General features: G+C 35.0%; 1 protein-coding gene across 2 annotated transcripts in view; it reads left to right on the top strand.

The window, feature by feature from the left end:
• PPFIA1 (PTPRF interacting protein alpha 1) overlaps nucleotides 1-19316 on the top strand; it is a 57869-nt gene extending 38553 nt beyond the window's left edge. The window contains exons 19-30 of one of the 2 annotated variants that reach the window (XM_035552156.2): nucleotides 1270-1363; nucleotides 6681-6762; nucleotides 6876-7076; nucleotides 7870-7932; nucleotides 8442-8468; nucleotides 10147-10322; nucleotides 10400-10497; nucleotides 12170-12345; nucleotides 12765-12833; nucleotides 15341-15506; nucleotides 16776-16846; nucleotides 17847-19316. In XM_035552156.2, the coding sequence (XP_035408049.1) occupies nucleotides 1270-1363; nucleotides 6681-6762; nucleotides 6876-7076; nucleotides 7870-7932; nucleotides 8442-8468; nucleotides 10147-10322; nucleotides 10400-10497; nucleotides 12170-12345; nucleotides 12765-12833; nucleotides 15341-15506; nucleotides 16776-16834 (1211 nt within the window). In that variant the 3' untranslated portion in view covers nucleotides 16835-16846; nucleotides 17847-19316. The remainder of the gene's footprint in view (nucleotides 1-1269; nucleotides 1364-6680; nucleotides 6763-6875; nucleotides 7077-7869; nucleotides 7933-8441; nucleotides 8469-10146; nucleotides 10323-10399; nucleotides 10498-12169; nucleotides 12346-12764; nucleotides 12834-15340; nucleotides 15507-16775; nucleotides 16847-17846) is intronic. The other variant, XM_035552155.2, reaches the window with a different exon arrangement.
• The last annotated feature ends 2148 nt before the right edge of the window (nucleotides 19317-21464 follow it).

The raw sequence follows: 21464 nt of genomic DNA, 5'->3' as shown, positions 1-21464 counted from the left end.
TGCAGCTGATGAAGTTGGGGTAGATTAATTTCCAGGGAGTGCAGTGAAAACCAGTGCGACTAACAGTGCAGTGGCTTTGACTTACTACCAAGAAACAGACATTTTTAGAAAGCAATATTATTCGTAGCTTGCAAAATACATATATTGGTTACTTCTATTATATATCATGTATGCTAATGAAATAATCCACTCTTTAAGAATGACAGCATGGCCCTTGGTGTTTTTATCAATGTCCTGCTTATTTATAAATAAATATTGTAACCCAGGAGCATGTCTGTTTAAAGTGACAAGTCTTTGTCAAGCCAAAAGTGAGAAATACCACAGTTCACCAGTGAGGTGACATAATTCCCAAGAGGTGCTTTGGAATACTGTTCTATATACCCTTAGAAGTCTTAGAGTTAACCTTGCTCATACATTTTATAACTTTGTTGCTGGTACAACATCTAAAGTTAGTACAAAACAAATGAAAGGAAGTTTATTTCAGCCATATAGCTTCATTTGAGACAGAAAACTGGCAACTTTGACATAACTGCATTATCCAAATCACCAGTTATACTGTAGTCTACTAGAGATGAATTATGTCTTTTTAATCAATGTGAAAATACTTGCCAGGTCTAGTAAGCATTGCATGATTTCCCTTACAAATATTCCAACCAGTTTGGTACAGTCACTACTTGGAATTTCCAGCAAAGCATTCACATCACATCACTTCCTGGTTCGAATGCTTAGATATGATCGGAGCGTTCTGAGATCAATTTCCAGTAAAAACTCTTTCTCTGAAGGTTTTGCCATCAAGACTGAAGTACAAGCAGGAAAATGTTAAGGAAAAGAGTATTTGCACAGTGTTTTTATTCCTCTTCCTGCCCTTACTCCACCATTCACCACAATCACTGTTACTTCTGTATCTGATCTTCTAGTTGGAATCTTCATTTATACATTTTTGGGGTTTGGTATAGTGTCTGAATAATCATATGTTGCCTTACCATTTGGATATGATAACCAAAGGAGTACTAGGCTATGAAGTATGATTATGATAAATACTTAGACAAAACTCTCAGCCTGTTTTAGCTTTTATGGACCTGACAGGAAAAAAAACGTTCTGTCACTTATATGGAATGAAATTTCCTGATAAAATCAGTGTATGTTTCTTATCAGTAATATTACAAATGTTTAAATATTTTTGCTTGGGAAAGCAGTAGTGATGTTTGATCTGTAAGTATGTGGCCAAAATTGAGACAATAGTAAGTGTTTTGTCTTTGTTTTTTGTAGTTGGCGTGGCAGAAGCAGATAGTTCCTCTCAGGATGCATTAGGTCTCAGTAAGCTTGGAGGTCAGGCAGAAAAAAACAGGAAAATGCAGAAAAAGTAAGTTATCAAACATTTTTAATTCTCTGTTAAGGTATTGCTTTGTTTAAAACTGCTTTGTTTTCAGTTTTTTGTTTTCAGGCATTTTTCCCTAGTATGGTGCTGTGGCTATTAAATTTCTGCAGATTTTTTTTTTACTAACTTTCAAGAACATGACTGGTAGTGTAGTCTTGGTAAATTTGGAATGATGTTCAGTGATGAACCAGTTCTTATTTAAATGTTATAATAAACTTGGAGATAAGAAGCAGACTCTTATCAAACCCTCCCACAATGTTATATTTAATACCTGCTTTGGGTTCAACTCATTTGAAAAATTTCCAGTGTTGCCTTTGGTTACCACTTGCTCCACATAGTGCAGTGTGAAAGCATGAAATGTTCTCTACAGGCATCCTTCTGAATGTATTTGCTTCTGTATTAGAGCTGCTGATTGTTTGCTCCCTGCCCTCTGCCCACCCCCCACTTCTGTATAAGGTTATCTTGATATTTTTGCTTATTGTAACGGCTGAATTTTTCTACCATATACCCATTTCTTCATTTTTAATAAACTGTGACTCCTTCCTTCCTTTAGGGAAGATCCTTCCTTTTAGATATGCATTTACCTTTTCCTGGTAATGATTTTTTTCAGAATGTGTTCAAGCAAATCTTTGGTTTAAAGTTCACCTTTGAGTATCTACTGCATGTTTTGTTATTCCCAGACTTAGAAGAAGCAAAGACTTGTAAGTGTAGGTGAGAAATAGATACTGCTACTAGTAGAAGTCTTGACTTGATACTTATATGGTAATACCGGAAGCACTTGAATTTATGCAAGTAGGATCAGGCATTCTTTGCATTTTTCCACCCAAAGCTGAGCCATATACTTTGTACTTCCATTGCTTTTATTCTGTCCAGCTGTTATTACTTTTAGTTAAAAAAGCTGATATCAGAAATGTCTTGCTTTTTCACTTCCCTTCTGAAGATTAAAGAATGAATGTTGAAAAGACAGTGTGCTAATAACATCTTTACAAGAGAGATTTCTCGCAGTACCTAAGTTCTATTAGCAAATAAAAATAATGCCTGTTGACTTCACTAATGAAAACCAGCAGTGTGTTAGTTTGAAAAGTCAGAATGGAATGTGGTTTTGTTTGTATAACAAAGCTCAGCTGTTTTTCTTCACTGTTACAGTGAAGGCAATAATACATTATTATGATCTGACATTTTCCTTTTTCTACAGAGCTTTAAAGTTGTATCACGTCTTGCTTGAATAAGTTGTTTAAATCTGGTCACGTCTAAGTAGCAGTAGGCCTGTTCTTTGAACAAAATAGATATTTCTCAATAACAGCAACAAATTGTACTCTCAAGTAGAGCAATCTATACTGTCTTTAATAAATGCAAAAAGAGCAGTTGCGGATAAACCATAGATTTTCTTTGTAAACATATGCTGTCTTTCAAAAATTTACTACCAGTACATAAAGTATACCTCACAGCTGCCTTGTTCATTGCTTAAAGTGCAACAGTCTGTATTTGACAAGTGAAAACTTTTCAGTTTGACTTGCCTAGCTGTTAAATATGGATACATACGTATTCACAGGAAAGTATCTACAATTTAGATATTTCAGTGAAAGTGGGTATGAAACAACTGTATTGATGAAGATTCTTATAATGTATAGTACTTGTTGCTGAGAGCAGCAACAAAGCTCTTTGAACTTCATGGAGATGCAAATCTACCATTTAAATTAAAAATCCTAGGAATATACTTTGATTTGGTTGTTTCAGAATCCTGATAGAATTCTGAACATAGGAAGCAATACTGACAAGTGTCAAAGATAGCTTGCTGTGTCTTTGGGATGTTTGTTACTTTTATTTAAAAAAAAAAGTTGCTCTGAATTGTACCCTTTGATATTACAGAAGAGAAGGGCTTGAACACGTTCTCAAGAGTGTGTTAGCTTATGAAATCCTGTCTTCAGTGAGGAAAAAAAAAAGATTAGGCTGGCAAAGTTCCGTTTACCTGAATGCTTGAAACAATGACAACTAGTTCTATTTATAGTTGTCTCTTTCTGATCCCTATTTGCCTGCTTATCTTTTTGATTTCTGCATATGCACACAAGCAGGTTGAGGGCAGTATTCAGCGTCTTTACTAACAAAAGAACTATCTGTAGCTACAGAACTAAATTAATACATATTATTTGTCTTTCTGTATGCCTTTGGGTTCAGTTTAATCTTAGTTTATGCTTTGTTTTATTTTCCTTTTGTTTACCATTTGATGTGGTAGTGCAAAATCAGGGTAAGTTTATATTTAATTTGTTAGGATTATTGTGAGATGATAAATCTTGTTTGGATCTTATAGTAATATATGAGAAGTGCTAAAGTCTTTCAAAAAAAAGTCTGTAAGAAGAGAGATTAGATATATAATTTGTTGTGAAAGTGTGTTGCTGAAATATATCCAATGTCTTGACGCTAGTAATGGACATATTAAATCTTAGTTGGAATTAGTTTTAGAATTTGGGGTTTAAAAGTTGTTTAGGAATTGTTAATAGTCATGGCAAATCAATTTAAAGGTAGATGTATTTCTATAAAACTTGCTCTTTGCTTGCTAAATGTATGTTGGCTTTAGCGTTTTGTCCACGCTGTTCATCTTAGTGAGCTGCACTATTAAGTGTTTGCAACTGTATTTGTGCTTTTCTGTGTACAACACAACAAACTTAATGCTGTGTTTATCAGAAAGGAAGACTCTCCTAAGTTTAAGGTAACCCTCCTTAAAAGAAGCTATACAGTGGGTGGCATATGAAACTAAGCGTGCATGTCAGTTGCAATCTGTTCATAGTCTGATTATGCATTCCTCAAACACAGTGAGTTTCTGGTGAAATTGGAAGGTAACTATTGGAAAAGTGATGTTCTTTGCTGTTGGGAAAAAAAAGCAAACTGATGCATCACTTGTAAATACCAACAATATCTACATTTGAATCCTTCTCATGAAATGTCTTTGGCTGTCTTGAGTTTTCAGTTTAATGATTTCCTATCAAAGTGAGTTTTTCTTCCTGTATATGAACAAATTCAGCAGGTAATATTCTACCTCATGGAAGCGTTGCTTTTTGGACCTATTGAATGATTTCTGCTTAAAGTTATCTTATAACCATAGTTTTATTTGTCATTTTTGCACATTTGCCTCCATCACATAACATTGCCTTCTGGCAACACAACTGTTTTCTGCATATAGTGATACCACCAAGTTTAAAGCTTGCATCATAACCACATCTTCTACTTTTGATACATTCTCTACTGCTCATCGCCAAATCACTTATTGTTTCATGGTTAGCCAAAAGCATGCAGGGAGGCCAATGAAACTACAGTTCTCTGAACTACAATGCCCCCAAACAGCTTTCTAAGCTGGGAGAAGGAGAGAGGCAGCACTCACATGCCCTCTTATCTTCAGGCTGCTTCAATATATCTGCGCTCCTTTGTCACTAGTGCGCCTCCCTCACTGCATGGGCATGTTACTGTACCAACCCAAAAGGCAGACAAACACCAATTTTGAAGCTTAACTACTCTGAAAAATCATTGTATTCCTTTCTGGCAAATACAATATTAAGCATTTTATTCTGTTCTTACCAAGCTGTATTTTATGGCATCTTTCTTATTTGAAGATACAAAACAAACAAAAAAATTACTTAGTAATAAAGTAAAGCAATATGTTTAGGGCTAGTAATTTGTAAGATTAATTCCTGTGCTAACAGGAAATAGCTGATCCTTTATTCTCACTTTAGAAATATGCATATTCTTGAAATACACGAATAATAGATATTAGCTTTTAGTCTTTTTTGTCAGTGAAATCTAGCTGTTGAGTTGCTAATTGCTGAACACTATTTCAATATTATTGGATCTTAAAATGGATCCATTTGGTTATTTATAACCAGCTATATGACAGTTCCTCCCTCCTTCCTCTTTTTCATTCCCTTCTAATTGGGATGAAGTATTGGAAGGTTATTCTAGAGTATTACGAATTGATTAATATGCAGGTGAAGTGCTGTCTATTGATAAAACAGGTACTAGTATATTTATTACTTCATTGATTATTTGTGATACTTAATTAACCATCAGTGTAATATGAGGATCCTAGGTATGCTGGCATGTCTAGAAGACTTGAATTTTGTTTTGCATTAACAAAAAAAAAAGCTACTAGTCTGTGATAACCTCATTTCAAGGTGCCTTGTGTCATGGTTATAAAATGTGTAATTTTTAAATGGTTTATAATCTTAAGTCTCCTCAGTGATACAGTTTGGGAGTCAGGGAGATTTTGTTTGTTTTAAAGTGAGAAAATTATAAATACACATAGAAAGATCCTGAATCTGTAGTTTTGCTCCTTGTCTTTTCAATTCTATACTTGCAAGCATGAATAATAATAATAATAAAAAAAAAAAACAGTAAAAACACTGTCCAGTTACATGAAGTTGTTTCTCTAAACTTCTGATGAGTGGAAACTAAACCAAATACAACTGGCTTTCAAAGCCAGCTTAAGTATGCTTTTTTTCCAGACTTTAGTCATTTTTTTAAAGACAGATGTCTCCAAGCAGCATTGCATGCTATACACGCAACACTAGTTTTTGTCTATTGGCTTATGAAATGTATTTGGAAGCTATTTATAGGGATCTTGTGAGCTTCCATTGTTTCTGTAAGCTGAATTGTCAATATTAAACTTCAGTCTGTTCTGTTTCAGAATAGCAAAGGAAATGGTGTAATCTTAAGGAGATCAAAGCTGAGTTTCAGTACATAGCCTTTCAGAATTTAATTGCTGAAGTGTGGCTGTCTGAATACAATAGTTGTCTGAAGCTATGCCTGAAATTCTGACAGGCTTGCTGTTGCGGAGTGAAGTTTAGCAATTAGTTTCTGTCTTGGTTTCTAGCCTCAACATCTTGATGGATAGTACTATTTTGGTGGCACAGATATCTGATATACTTGTACGTTTCCACAGGTTTTGAATCTGCATGTTGAAGAAAAATGGCTACTTTGGTTCAGTCTAACTTGCTGAGCAGAAAATGACAGCAATTGAGAATCCTACTGACAAATAAGTCAGACACCTCCACTTTGTAGTGGCAGCGTTGGCCTGAGTGTCAGTAGCAGCTTCAGACATGGATCATTCTTTTGTTTCGTAGAGGCAAGATCTGGCATCTCTGCCACACAGACATTTCCTGTCTGGTTCAGCTTACATCACTATGTAGTCCTTGTCTATTTTCTGTGCCTCCATTAGCAGTTAGATCATTGTACCTGTATGGCCTTTGATTATAGTGTTTAAATTGATATCTACGCTAGTTTCTTTGTTATTAATAAATATTTGTTACCATAGACATGAGCTGCTTGAGGAAGCCAGAAGACAAGGCTTACCTTTTGCACAGTGGGATGGACCTACAGTGGTTGTGTGGTTGGAGGTAAGTGGTCCCTCCAGAATAAATGATAATGAATGTACAGATGTTTAAGGAATTTAAGACTTTGGGGCTAGGAGTGTTTTCCAGATCTGATTACTTCCTTTTTTGTATTTCAGCTGTGGGTAGGGATGCCAGCCTGGTATGTGGCTGCTTGCCGAGCAAATGTGAAAAGTGGTGCTATCATGTCAGCCTTGTCTGATACGGAAATACAGCGTGAAATTGGAATTAGTAATCCTCTGCATAGGCTGAAGCTGAGGTTGGCCATTCAAGAGATCATGTCACTAACAAGTCCGTCTGCCCCTCCCACCTCAAGGACGGTAAGGAAAATGATCCAACATTTGACATCTTTTAGGACCATGAGAATGCCAAAAAAATATTCTACCATAAGTATGTAACCAAAAGGATTTGAACCTTAGTATTTAAGAATGTTTCTAACTTTTCTGGAAATTAAATGAAGTAACAACTGCATTTTTCTTAAGAGCAGTTTGTATCAGTGTAAGTACATAATCCAAAATACCTAAAGTACATGCTATTTACTTCTGCTTTTGGCCTCAGAAAGATTTATAATACAGATGAGGTATACATGTATATAGAGAAACTTGTAAAATAGTTGGGGGTCTTTTCAATTCATGAATGCAAGACCATTAATTCCAAACAATGATTCAAACTACATAAAGTAGGAGTCCAACTATTTCTATGTACTATAGTACATTTAGACACTTCAAGCTGGTATGAATTCCGTCATATGAGTCTGTCTGTTCTACAATCTAAAGCTATTTTTGGGATTCCTGGGATTATGTTCTATACTACAGATGCGGTTTTTGGGTTAGAGCACAGTCAAGTGTTTGTCCACTAATTACATCAGTGAAAGTTATTTATCACATTCAATTTTGTTAATATTTTTGAAGAACACTGATCCATACTAATAGGCTTTTATTCTATGCCATCACATTAGATAGATATACCTATACTTAAAGACTTCAGAAACCGTTGCTTTTGCCCATGCCTGCTCCTTATGTGTACCAATTGCTTATATGTTCTGCAACCTTTCCTCTTTGTTACTGCTTTCCTTTCATTGGATGTGATTGGTTCACTGTGGGGTCATGTTAGACCACGGGAAATGTCTGGGTAACACATGAAGAAATGGAAAATCTTACAGCCACACAACAAACGGTTAGTTTACGGTGTTGCCACTTCTGTTCCTTAGAGTGCTTTTCTCACTTTTTGAACTACCGAATCAAGGATCATTTGGTCTTTCTATCTTTTCTAAAAATTAATGCACTAAAGTTCTGTGTTATGGATTCTTCTAATCATTAACCTTGTAACCTGCATTTTGACATTTTTTTTCAGAAGGGGAAAAACAACTTTGATAAGACTAAAAAAATCAAATCAATTCCCTAATCTGAAAAAAGGAACTCTGATTTCCTTTAACTAATGGGCAAATTGATTTATTTGTGCAGAAATTTCTTCTCTCTGGGAAAAGTTAATCAGTAGACGGGTTTTCCAAATTCTTATTGAAGAATTGGTGTCTTGTATAATTTTCACAATGCATGATGCTTGCACTATGTAGATTTTTCTGTATGCAGTAGACTTAGAGTTTGCAGTGCATCTTTAACTTTGATCTCATTACTAAACTTAAGTACTAATACATGTGTTCTTTTGCTTTTCTAACCACGTAACAGGAAGATGAGGAGGGAAGCTGGGCTCAGGTTGGAAACTTTAATATTATAGATCATATGTAAACTGTCATAATAATTACAGCATGAAAACAATCTTTTGTTGTTTGTTTTAGTGACTCTTGGTGTGGCTTGGACTGGGAGAAGGAGGAACTACATGTTTATGTAGTACATACTTAGGAGACACTTTTAAGTTACTTTTAGGTTACTTAGAAGCTTTAGTGTTTTCTAGTGCTTCCAACATTTGGTGGTTAATTGTGGAAAATTTGTGAAATGCTTTGTTCCGTTTTGTATCCCAAAAGTTATGCATAAGCTTTTTTTGATAGGCCTGTTAGGGGAAGAGTATTCAGAAGGCTTCATTATCATTAGCTCTCCAAAATATTTGTTCTCAACCTTATGAATGTCCAAAACGAAATTGCTTATTCTTAATGAGCATTGTAGTATTCTATGTATTTAACATACTAGATCAAATTAAAATAATTTAATGATGTAAAGACTGGAATGTTTTGGTGGGGGATGGCTCTTTGGGAAGCCAGAAGTCCTGCAAGAGTATCAGTTGTGCAGAAAGTGTCTGCTCAGCCTGGCCACCATCACAGGTGTACTGCATACTGAGCCTAGATAGATAAGTAGATTTCTGTGCACTAATTCTTTAATCCTCCTTGATTGTTTTCCCTTAGAGTGGTGACAAATCCTAATTGTATTTTCAGGATTGAGATAGTTCAGTATTTTATACGGAGATGTAAACAAAACTTGGGATTTCCCTGTGACCAGTATCTTTGGATGGTATAGTCTCTTCTCGCTTGGCTGACCTCCAGCTTAAACCTGTTTAAGTCCCGTTAACTAATTCTCAAATACTCATTTGCAGATTGTCAATGATAGCTTGCCTCCCTATTACAAGAATAGCATGCTCTTTCGGTCAGCTATCTAGTGATGGCTTGAAGAAATGCATTTCTATGTGCCCTTGCCTCTTTCTAGAAGACGCTGTCTTTACTCTAGAGAAGAAATACAACTTTAGACTTACACAGTGAAAATGAATTATTACCCTTGATTTTTGAAAAAAGAGAGCTGTTAATTTTTGTTGCTTAAGGAGTGATTGGATGCATAGTTATAAGTTCTCTTTTTAGAAATTTCCTACAAAAAAATACTTGGTGATTTACAGTTCAGACATACAGGGAGAGGGAAGGAAGGCTTTTTTGGTTAAGGGCTAGCAGTTACAATTCTTGGTTCTACAATAGTGAGCTTTTGTCACTTTTACTTATGACTGGGATAAGTTTCTGAAAACGGTTAAGAGTATGAACCCACTGCAGTTATTTTTTAGATATCTTGTATTTTTGTGCTTAAAAAAAATCTCTTAAATTTTCAAGAGATACAGTATTTTCAGCATCTTAACAAAATGAAGTTCTTTGGCTCTTGCTACCTAAAACAGTATAGCTTATTCTTTTATGATTTTATTAGATTTAAATTTTTTCATTCTCTTTAACATGAAATACATTAGGGCAATTTTTTTACTGATCCGATATGAACTTGTTTTTTTTTCATGAGGGTGACTTCTTCAAAGACATATACATACTATTTGATATTTTTGATTTGCTTATCTTTACAGGCTGAAAGTTCCATAGGCGTTGTTTTATCTTTTCCTTTAAAATGTTATCTAAAAAAAACCTTTTTATTTCTCATTTTAATAAGCTTATTACTTAATTTTTAAAAACAGACGTTAGCATATGGTGATATGAACCATGAGTGGATTGGCAATGAATGGCTCCCAAGTCTGGGGCTCCCTCAATATCGCAGCTATTTCATGGAATGTCTTGTTGATGCTCGAATGCTGGATCATTTAACTAAAAAAGATCTACGTGGACAACTTAAAATGGTGGACAGCTTTCACAGGTAAATAGGCTTAATATGGAGACCAAACTTACAGAAAATATTTGTTACCTCTAAACGTCTTTTTCTTTTCTAAACAGAAACAGTTTTCAGTGTGGAATTATGTGCCTACGAAGACTGAACTATGATCGAAAAGAACTTGAAAGAAAAAGAGAAGAAAGTCAAGCTGAAATTAAAGGTTAATGATTTTGCCTTAACCTCAGTCTGAATCCTACCTCTTTTCACTGGTCTACCTCAAAAATGTGTTTAAAATAAAAAGAGCATTGGAGGGAGAAATTACAAAATATCTGTGTTAAACAGGAGAGATCTGGATGCAGGCCCTGAATGGTGAATCAGGAAATACATCATTAATTCATTAACTCATGCAGGGAGATGCTACAAATTTAGGCTTTTTTTAAACTTAATGCTCTGAAGTTTGAACCACAACTAAACATTTTAGGACAATGAGAATTTTGATTTTTTTTTTTCTGTGTTGACTTAACTTTTCACCTACGTAACTTCATTGTTGCTTGTGGTTGGTAATTTTTATTAACTAATGCTTTATCAAAAAAAAAAATCCAGGTGACTTAAGTGTTTATATTTTGACATTCATGGTGAGTGTTAAACAAGAGAGGAGGCACTGAAGAAAAGGAGTGGGAATTTAAAGCATTTTCCAAAACTTCACCTGATATTGGTCAGGGAAGTAAATTTATAGAAGTGTTTTCTGACATCTTAGACTGAAACTTTAGGGTTATCACACATGAGATTTTGCTTGGAAGACTCTATGCCCTTTCTTCCTCTTTCCTCTTAAAGTGTTCATACCTTTTGGTTGTTGTCTTAATGAACTGATTGTGCCTGGAAATGTTCCCAGGAATTGCAACTAACGGGCATGAAACAAGCCTGTGTGGAGGCTGATAAGCTTTTTTAGCCTCCTTAAATGGTATAGCTGCATCCATTTCCTATAGGGAGCTGCTCCTGTAACATTTAACTCTTGAATTGCTCCTCAGAATTGTTTGGGAAGAATGCTCACTGACAGATCAGAAACAGCATGTTTCAGGATTATAACAGTTCAGTTGATATAGGTGTTCCTGTATAGCGTAAAAACAAAAAACACCTACTAATAAGAACATAATTTTTGTTTGAATATTTGTATTGAAAAAGTGTTTGCTACTTTATAGATGAGCTTATATTGATCTTTGAACTGTTACTGTATGAAATGCCTTCAAGCAAACTTCAAATACGTTTACTTTCCACTTTAAAATTATGATTGCAGAAAATTGTAGTAGTGTACATAAGCCTATATTACTGAATTGAATGTTGTCAGAACTAAAAGGTAGATAAAAATTATAAAACACTATAGTAAAGCTTTCTGTTCAAGTTCAGTAGGAATTGTATCAAACTGTTAACAGGATTTTTCTTTTGAGTAGGAAAAAAACACAAAATATTTAGTCTGTTGTGAGTAACAAGCCTGTAAGAATGACAGTGTACAATAAAAGATCTTGGACAATTCCCATCTGCATGAACAGTATTCCCTGCTTCACTTGCCTCAAAACTAGCATGACAGGAAGCCCTCTCTGCAGGCAGAGAGGAGATTGAGCAAGAACCAGTACTTATGGCTGCAACGAAAACTGCTGTATGGAAAGGATCCAACACAGAGTGTTTGGGGTGTAAGTGTGGAGTTTTGTTTCCAATTCAGACTATCTCATGCACCCCAAAATTGCAGGGGCAGATTAGTTCATGATGTTAAATGTTTAATTACAGAATTCTTTGAGGGCTACTGTTTAGCAGGATACAGATCAAGAAAGGACTGGTTTTTTTTTCCCAGAAAAGTTACATTATATAAACAGGAAACTTTTTTCTTTACTTCCTAGATGTCCTTGTCTGGAGCAACGAGAGAATGATTCGTTGGGTATTGTCCATTGGTCTTAAGGAATATGCGAATAACCTTGTAGAGAGTGGAGTTCATGGTGCACTTGTGGCCTTAGATGAAACATTTGATTACAATGCATTAGCTCTCTTATTACAAATACCCACTCAGAACACACAGGTAAGGAAGAATCACTTTTATGGTTGGTGGTTAAGATTGGAAGTGACTATTTCTCAGATAACTGAGAAAAACATAACTGTGCTTTACTTAGTATTTTCTGCTTAGTAACTTCTAGTTATTAAATCTGCTTGAACAAAGAATATTTTTGGTATCTTTTCCTCGTAGCCCACCTTCACATTAGTGTAAAACTTACCTTTTTTGTTTGCTAGTTTTTATTCTGAAATAACTCAATTTGAGCAAGAAATAAACTTCCATGTCATAAGAGACAGTTAAAATGTTGTAACTTCCCAAATACTAAGAATGTTCATTAATCTGATTGGAAGGTCTTAAACGATTTGGGTTATATTACATATCAAAATTAATACAGATTCACTAACTTTTTAGCATTAATTCTGTTTCTTTTGTACTGTAAACTTTAGGCTCGTGCTGTTCTGGAGAGGGAATTTAATAACCTTCTTGTTATGGGCACTGACAGAAGACTTGATGAAGTAAGTTACGTGAGCTGTTGATCTGTCCTGTGGTCCTAGGAACTTTATCAGAACTGTGAAGTGAAAGAATTTAGCTTGACCCTCGTTAAGCTATTGACAGAATTGTGACAGAAATCTTAACTTGAAACTCCTTATGAATTTCTGAATATGGCAGTGTTGTGTATTTAGGTAAAATAACTCCGAATGTGAAAGTGTGAGGTGACATACAAGTTCTGTAGCTCATATGGTTAATGTCTACTAGCAGCACGCTTTTGGCTGAATCACTTTTCCTTCTAAAACGTGTGAAAATCAGTGACTAGTGTTGTATATGAATGAAGTATACTTGATAAAGCCACTGTATAGTTTATTTCAATCCTTTGTTATAACAAACAGTATTTCAAATAATTTTGAGCGTATTTCATAAAAGCTTGCCTTATTATTTGTTAATACTGGTATAGAATGACCACCAGAAATATATGTTCATCAAAGTATTTTTTATCAAGTAATCTGTGATTTTTCCAGTGTATAAACTTCATTCAAACATAGCAAACAGAAAGCTGTAACAAACTAGGTGTGAGACTCTGCACTAGCATGGCCTGACAAGTACTGTGTGCAGTTCTGAACACCACAATATAAAGACAAAACTATTAAGAGAGAATCTAAAGGAAGGCAACAAAGGTGAAAGGGTCTAGAGGGCAAGATGTATGAGAAGCAGCTGAGGTTCCTCGGTTTGTTCAGCCTAGGAGAGAGGAGACTGAGGGGAGGCCTCATGGCAGCCTGCAGCTACCTCATGAGGGGAGTGGAGGGGCAGGCACTGAGCTCTGCTCTCTGGGGACAGCGACAGGTCCTGAGAGAATGGCATGGAGCTGCCACTAGGAAAAGTTTCTTCACTGAGAGGGTGGTTGGGCACTGGAACAGGCTCTCCAGGGAAGTGGTCACAGCAGCGAGTCTGCTAGAGTTCAAGAAGTGTTTGGACAATGCTCTCATCCATATGGTTTGATTATTTTTTTTGGGGGGGGGGTGGTCCTGTACGTTGGACTCTATGATCCTTGTGGGTCCCTTCCAACTCAGGATGTAGTATGGTTCTGTGACTTTTGTAGTCCCTGTGAACTTGTAGCATAAAGGAGTGCATTAAATCTTTAGCCTTTTAAGTTACTCTGTGATGTAATTCAGTGAACAGTTGCAAGCTAGTATTACTTTGACAAGTGAGTCTGAACTCTGTACTACCTCTTCTTTTGTGCTAATGGGAATTTTTGTGGTAGTACATATAGGAGGAACTGATTCAGATTATGACTAAGGTAGCAAAATAGCTAACATGGTTAACCAGATCAGGAAACAACTCCATGATACATGAGAAACATTTATGCTAGTATTTGGACGAGGATAGAGGATGTGTGAGAGTGTTGGCTTAAACTGCTTTTGGATCTACTAAGTGAAGTGTACACCAGTACATTGAGAAAGGAGGTTGCTGTGACAGGTCTTGATTTGTTTTGCCTTCTTCTTTTGCCTAATAGACTTGTTGCAGCCCTTTTGTGGTGCATCCCGACAGCTGTTCTTAGTATGTATCTGTACTAAGGTTTTAATAATGTCAAGAGAAAGCAGCTTGATAGTTTTCTAAGTTTTCTGTAGTGATGCAAGAGAAGCAGCTTTGAGGGAACAGGTGTTCTGCTCTGTTCTGGCTCTGAGCATCATGAAGATCTCTACAAATAATGCAGATGCTTGTCTCCGAATTTTAATTCTGAAAGGGGACAAATTTTATGTAAAATAACATTAAAAGGGTAGAATTGTTTCTAAAAGTGAAGCTGGCAAATGTAGGTGCACAGTGGATATTCTGTATTAACATTCATTGCAAAAGATGTCTTTGGAAGCAGGATTTAAACTGTGGTATTTAAGGTGTAGTGTTATATTTCTGAAAGACGCAGATGTATGATTGGAAGAGAATGCAGTTGGGTAATTACAAGATAAGTACTCCCAAGTGCTTAAGCAAAACACTGAACAGCAATAAAGTATTTACTATATTTGTGTCTTTTTCTCCTCACTATCATTCTAACATTTCTTGTAATTTGTAATGTGAGATGTATCATCATTCCTGTAAGACAGAATTTAAAGTTAAAAAAAATTGTTCAGCTTAAGCCTCTGTGTCAGTGTTCCCAAAGCAGCTTCTATGATCTGCTTCACTCCTCATATCACTCACTTATTCTTAGATGATATGACACTTACAGATTACCTCAAATTATGAAGTAAAAAGATCTGAAGTACAAAAAGTTTTGTGCACAAGAATTTCCGTAGTTACTACACATGAATTTACAAGCACATGAATTTCCGTAGTTACTGAGGTAACATGCCTACACTCCAGCAAATGAGCACATATTGTTGAAAACAGAGACCTCTGCAGCTACTAGAGCTGAACTGTTCTGGAAACTAAGTCTTTCAGTCATGGCATATTTACTTACATTGTCAGTAATCCTTTTAATGTCAGTAACAATCCTGATGTTTTGAATTGCTAATGATGTTTATCAATTTAACAGGATGATGATAAGAGCTTTAGGCGAGCACCTTCATGGAGAAAGAAGTTTAGACCAAAGGACATAAGAGGTTTAGCTGCTGGATCAGCAGAGACTCTTCCTGCAAATTTCAGAGTTACAACCTCAATGTCTTCACCCTCTATGCAGCCAAAGAAGATGCAGATTGATGGTATTGACTTTGTACTATTTTAAGCATGATGCACTTTTTTTTTTTTGCTTGAAATTACAGAGAAATTAAGTTCGAATTGCCTCTTGCTTCGTAAAAGCATCTGCCTTGTGCATGATTGTATATGTAACACTGTTTAACCATTGGGTGCTTTATAATTCCAGGGAACTGTACTAGATAGGGAGTTAGTTTTTGCTTCATTGGAGTAACAAAATGAGAATTATATTTAAATTCTTTTATTAAGCTAGGGAAACAAAATGATAATTTAATAGAAGTCTTGTAATAACATTGTTCACAATTTCCAATTAGTAGCGATTAGACTGATGTAAGTCCCACTTCTGAAATGCAGAAAAATACATTCAGCAAATGGTATAAATAAACACAGATAATTTTGCGAATATCAAAACTAGAGTAAAATGTGCATTTTTCTTACAGTGGTCACTTAACTATTGAGTGTGTTTGAAACCGCTGTTTCATTCAGTTCTTAGAATGACGTATATGTACATTGGTGCATATACATGGGTATAAATATGGGTACCCCCATATTTAAAAAGAAAAAAACATCTTAACCCCCCTTCAAAAAAAAAAAAAAAAACAGGAAAGAAAAAACACAAGAAAAACCCTTGGAAATGAAAGTTGACCAAGTGAGGCAGGAAGTATCTTGTCAGTCTTAAAGCAGTCTCCTGGGTACCAGGAGAATAAAATTCCACTCATTTTTTTTTTTTTTACAAAGTACAAGTAAAAATGAATAGGAAACACATTTAATTAGAATAGGCAGGGTGAGAATTTGTTCATAATCCCAGTTGTCTCAAGTTCTGAAAAGTATATTTGAGTAAAGCTCAAAGAAGCAACCTTTTCACCTTATATGACTGTCTGAAATGTGAGTTGCTATATATATATATTTTAAATATTTTCACTAGCACGAAATATATTCCAGAATTTGTGTGGAAAAAAAAAAAGTAAAATAAGTTAAATATTTCGTGTGTAAAAGCCCTTCCTTTTTTTACTGTATTAAAATATGTATATAAAATAAAAAAAATTACTTTTGACAGTTTGTGCACTAGTTCACGTGCAGGTTTTTTAGGAAACTTTTTGTTAGCCACTGAAACTAGAAGTGGTTAATGTATAAACTGTACAATAAATTCAGCTTTTCTAACTTGTAACCTTAGATTTGAGTGAGCATAATAGCTATAGTCACACTGCTGTGATGTTTTTTTTGAAAACTAACATGCATGCTGTGTTCTGCATGTCTTCCCATGCTTCTTGGAATAGGCAGTGTATCAGGAACACAAAGATTGGATTCTGCTACAGTAAGGACCTACTCCTGTTAAAGCCTTCTCCTGGTGAGTAAAGTGGATAGGTAAAAAAAAAAAAAAAAGCAGCTATTTATGTAGTAAAATGTCAGGTGTTTTAACAGAATGAATTTACATGCTTACAAAATCCTTTTGAGTTTGCAGGGTAGGTTGTTATATTCAAAATCCACAGCTTTTCTTACAAAGACGACTGAGTTTTAGTATTTACTTCTGTAAGTTATTGTATTTTAAGTTTTTTTTAAACAGCCTCAAAAAGGACACATACTAAACTATGTAGAAAGTGTTGAAATCAAAAGTTGGATGAAACAACTAGTGAAAGTGGGGAGAAGGGAAAAAACTAAATTAGGGACATGAAGGAAAATAGCATGTGACATTGCAGTTCAGATTATTTTACATTCTTTAATTTTTATTATCTTTGGTTTTTAAGGGTTAACCGCATAGCTTTCCAGTTCTTGGATTTTTCCATACCATTGTGATTACTTAGTTTTGTTGGATTTAGCTACCTGAAGTCTAAAATTTGGGTAGCTGTGGAGCAGTGCCAACAATAAAAGACAGCTTGATAACACAAGGGTATTTAACATATGTTAATATACTTTTCTTCAAATCCTCAATCTTTTCACATACACAAGTTTTAGCTCTAAAGAGTTCTCATATATAAAACATTAATGAGGGAAACTTATCACAACTCAGAACGCCTGTATCTGTCAGTTAAGGGGCCATCTTGAAATCCTTTTAGTTTAAAACATCGAAATTTTGAGTATTTCCCCCCACACACACCTGCCACTACTTATCCTCACTGTTTCAGAACTTTCTGTAGTCAGATGACCTAGGATGAAAATCCAGGAAGTGAAAATACGTGACTTCATGTGCTTTACTTTGTAACTGAAAATTCAAGAAGGCAATAAAACTGTATACGTTATGGCATGGCAGTAATTTGATGCATGACTGGTACATAACTGAGTTGTTTGTGAGGAACTTGGAAGGAAATCTGTTTTAAGAAACTGCTAATGGATTTTTTTTTTTTTTACAGTTTACCCACACTATTTCTACCGGTGATATGCAGCATTTTGAACATTTGGAAACCGTAACCTGTTAATACTTGTTAAATGGACACTTTGAGATATTTTATTACAGAGTTTTTAATTAGCAAATAAATTCATGAGTACTATAGAGAAAATATTTTAGAATCTAAATGTTTCTTATATTTATGTGACTTCTCATTTATATAGTTACTTACTTTTTTCTGTTTCTATTCAGTCTACAAATCAAATCATTGCTGATTTTTATTCTAATTTTAGTCTTTCCAACTGAATGTACTGTAATGCTTGTATGTATATGTCCCTATAAATAATATAGGGTTTTTGTAAATTATGCGGTTACTGTAATTATCATTGTTTTTTAATAATGAAACTGAAGGTGAAAAGGATTTTAATACCTTTATACAAGTATCATGACACCAAGCAGTATATATTTCGTCTTTTGGAAATGTTAGCTAGACCTGAAAACAAGTCCAGCTTTTTTTCAGACAAGTATATGTTGTCATAGAAGGTATGGTACATATTTGTTCTTCTTTTTGGAACTGTACCTTTCCACAAAGAGGAATTGTCAAGCAGTGGAAATTTGTCTTTAATTAAAATATAACTCGTTTTAAAAGCTGGGAAGAACTACAACATTATGGAACACGTTTTAGAAGTGATTGACTCGGTCATAACTCTGTCTCTGCTGTATTTGTATAGCATATCTTCACAGTGACTGAAAACAAGCCATAAGCCAAGAACGGTTTTTCCTTAACTGAAGAGGATAGACTTCGTAATAATTCCTGGTCTTAATCCACAGGCCACAGAGAGAGTTTTTGTCCTAGGTCTTTTTGACTGAAAACACTTGTGGAAAGATGCTGGTAAAACTAGTTTTAACGGACCAATCATGAAGCACTGCAGTCTCATGTCAAATGACTAGTGAAAGATGAAGGTACAATGTGCTGAAAACTAAAGCAGTGCAGCTCCTAATAAAGGCCTTACTTTTCTTATGTAAGTCATCTTTTGTGTTTTGTAAACTTGTTCTAAAGAGTTGTCTGGACTTCAATTTGGATGGTTGTAGCCATTTTGGACTGTATGAGTAGAAAAATGTATCTGACACTTGTAAATGGCACATTAAAAAGCCAGCAAGAATCCGTTCAGATGGTGCATTATTTATTATGCAACAATATATATAGCATGTCTTTTTTCTTATTGTTTTCCACTTTTAACTTGCTTGTAAAACAATTTCATTGTTACTGTTCTGTTTTTCTATTAATCTTTTGTGTATTTTCAGATTATGTAACAATATGTACAGTCTACTTTGAACTATTTTTATCACAGTATTATTTATTGCTTTCTTTCAATAAAGTACTGATGCATTTTCCACTGCCAATAAAACACTATTGAAAAGCTAAAATCAAATTGTATGCAGGCAGATACTTTTGTGGTGAGTGGATATTTGTCAATAAAGTATCTTAATGATTCTTTGCTGCCCTGTAGGTCTTGTTTCAAATGATAATTTTGCTCTTCTCAAGTGGAGAAACATTACATTAGAAGTGACATTTTCTTCAGAGTTGTTCAAGTTCATGTCATCAGTTTTTGAAAAACAATTTTCAGAAGAAAAATGCTTTATTGCCTACTTCTAGCAGTTTGAGCTATGGTTTACTTCCCCCGCACAACAGAAACTATCATACAACAGTAGTGTATTTTGATCCATGTGAAGAAGATTGAAGTGCTGTTCTATATAGTAGCTTTGTTAATAAAATGATATTGACAGTAGTGATATTTGGGGAGAAACATAGGAGTCTAGGGAACTAGTGAGAAATTGGGTCATAATAGGACTGCTTATTTCAATTTAAATATATTGCAAAGTATTTCTTGTGTAGATGAGAAGACAAGAGTAAACTTGCTGAGTCATTGAAGCATATTTCATCATGTCCTCTAGATCCACAGCAGGATGTGGAATGCATGGAATGGAGAGATAGCGTGATCAATGCTTTAAATGTTCAATAATGCATCTTTGGCTAGCTTTTCTATATATGTCACTGTCTGATAATTTGCAGTCTCTTTTATATTCTCAAAAAAATCTGTCTTTATAGAAAAGGTTAAACTGCAGAAGGAAATGTTGACTCACTGTTAGCTGAACTTCATCATTTAGGAAAAAAATCGCATCTCTGGTAGCTGATGTGATGGTAGGTGTTCAAAGTCATGTATTGTTGCTTCTCAAAAGTGAGAACAATGTGGTTTAGACTTGTAAAATGTGAAAAGAAAATAAGGTTATTACTGTAAGGCTGTAAAACCCTGACTTATGGAATAATAGAATCAACGTGAGAGCTAGAATAAATGAGTGAAGTAGAAAAAGTTTTCACAAAATAGTAAAACTGTTGGCTTCTTCCTGAGTTACACAGCAAAGCTATCACCATCCTTGAGAAACTTCTGTTTTCAATAACTCCTCCATTCCTCCCACCCCCAACAAAAAACGTTGCAAGTGTATGTGTAAAAGGCACATGGATAAGTTATAGTCATCTTTATTTAAAGCTTAGTTAAATGCAATTTTCTGTAAAATGACATGTCTTTAAAGGCTTCAGTTGTAAAGTGCTGTGAAAATGTTAGTATGTGTTTTGAAATGTGAGAACTCTTTTTATCTGTAATAAAGAGATGATAGAATTATTTGAGAACTTTACACTTCCAATTTTTGCATGTTTAGAGGGCGGGTAATCTAAGAACAGATGTTAGGAGGAAAGTGAAGCTTTAAGCTATGCAGAATTAGAGGACAAGAAGTTGCTTTTGTGATGTCTTATAGATAGTAGTAATTTATCATGCCAGTACTTGAAGTGGGGTGCACGTGAAGTGATTCAAAGCAGCGTTTGTGCTTGGCCTATACCTACCTGGTCTTGAGAGGAATTTGTCCTGCTGTTGTCTTCTCTTTAAAAGAGCATGACCACTGCCATGAAACTTGCTGGAGCTAAGTATACTAAGGAGTCGGGGGGGAAACAAGTAATTTTCAGTTACTTAAACAGTATTTTAACAGTTACTTAACAGTATTGAAGTATTATTACACTCATTCTTCAGTGTTTGAAGAGTTAGTTAAAGGATATTTTGGTTGAAATTCAGGAACTGTATTGCCTTCGGCTGGGAAGTTTTTTCTTTTCTGGCATTTATGCTGAATAATTTGCTGGTATTATTCTGTTTATTTGGGAGTTGTAGTTTTATTGCACTAGTCGTTTTTGCACAGATGGCAATTAGTCTAAGGTAGCAGCACTGTGTACTTCTATGGCATATAGGAACAGATAGATGAAACTTTATAAAAAAAAAAAAAAAAAAGGGGTGATACTCCTATCTGTAATCAGGATCGATGAATACTCTGAAAAGGCTTAGGAACAGTAACAGAAAGAATAGGGAGAGGATCCAGGTTTTCTGAGCCTGCTTTCTGCTCTAGCAGACATCTGTTTTAGAGTAAGTTTAGCCTATTTTTTAATATGCCATATATTTTAAGTCTAGAGTAACTTATATTTCATACTGGAAAAACTAAGCCCCTTTATACAGTGAACGGGCTACATCTGACTACATGTGACGAGGTAGTTCTCTTGCTCCAGCTGGCACCTGGTAAGTCATGTGATCCAAAACTTTTA

This window comes from Cygnus atratus, chromosome 5, assembly GCF_013377495.2.
Source record: "Cygnus atratus isolate AKBS03 ecotype Queensland, Australia chromosome 5, CAtr_DNAZoo_HiC_assembly, whole genome shotgun sequence".
Classification (NCBI taxonomy): Eukaryota; Metazoa; Chordata; class Aves; order Anseriformes; family Anatidae; genus Cygnus; species Cygnus atratus.
This window is presented reverse-complemented; position numbering and strand designations above follow the sequence as displayed.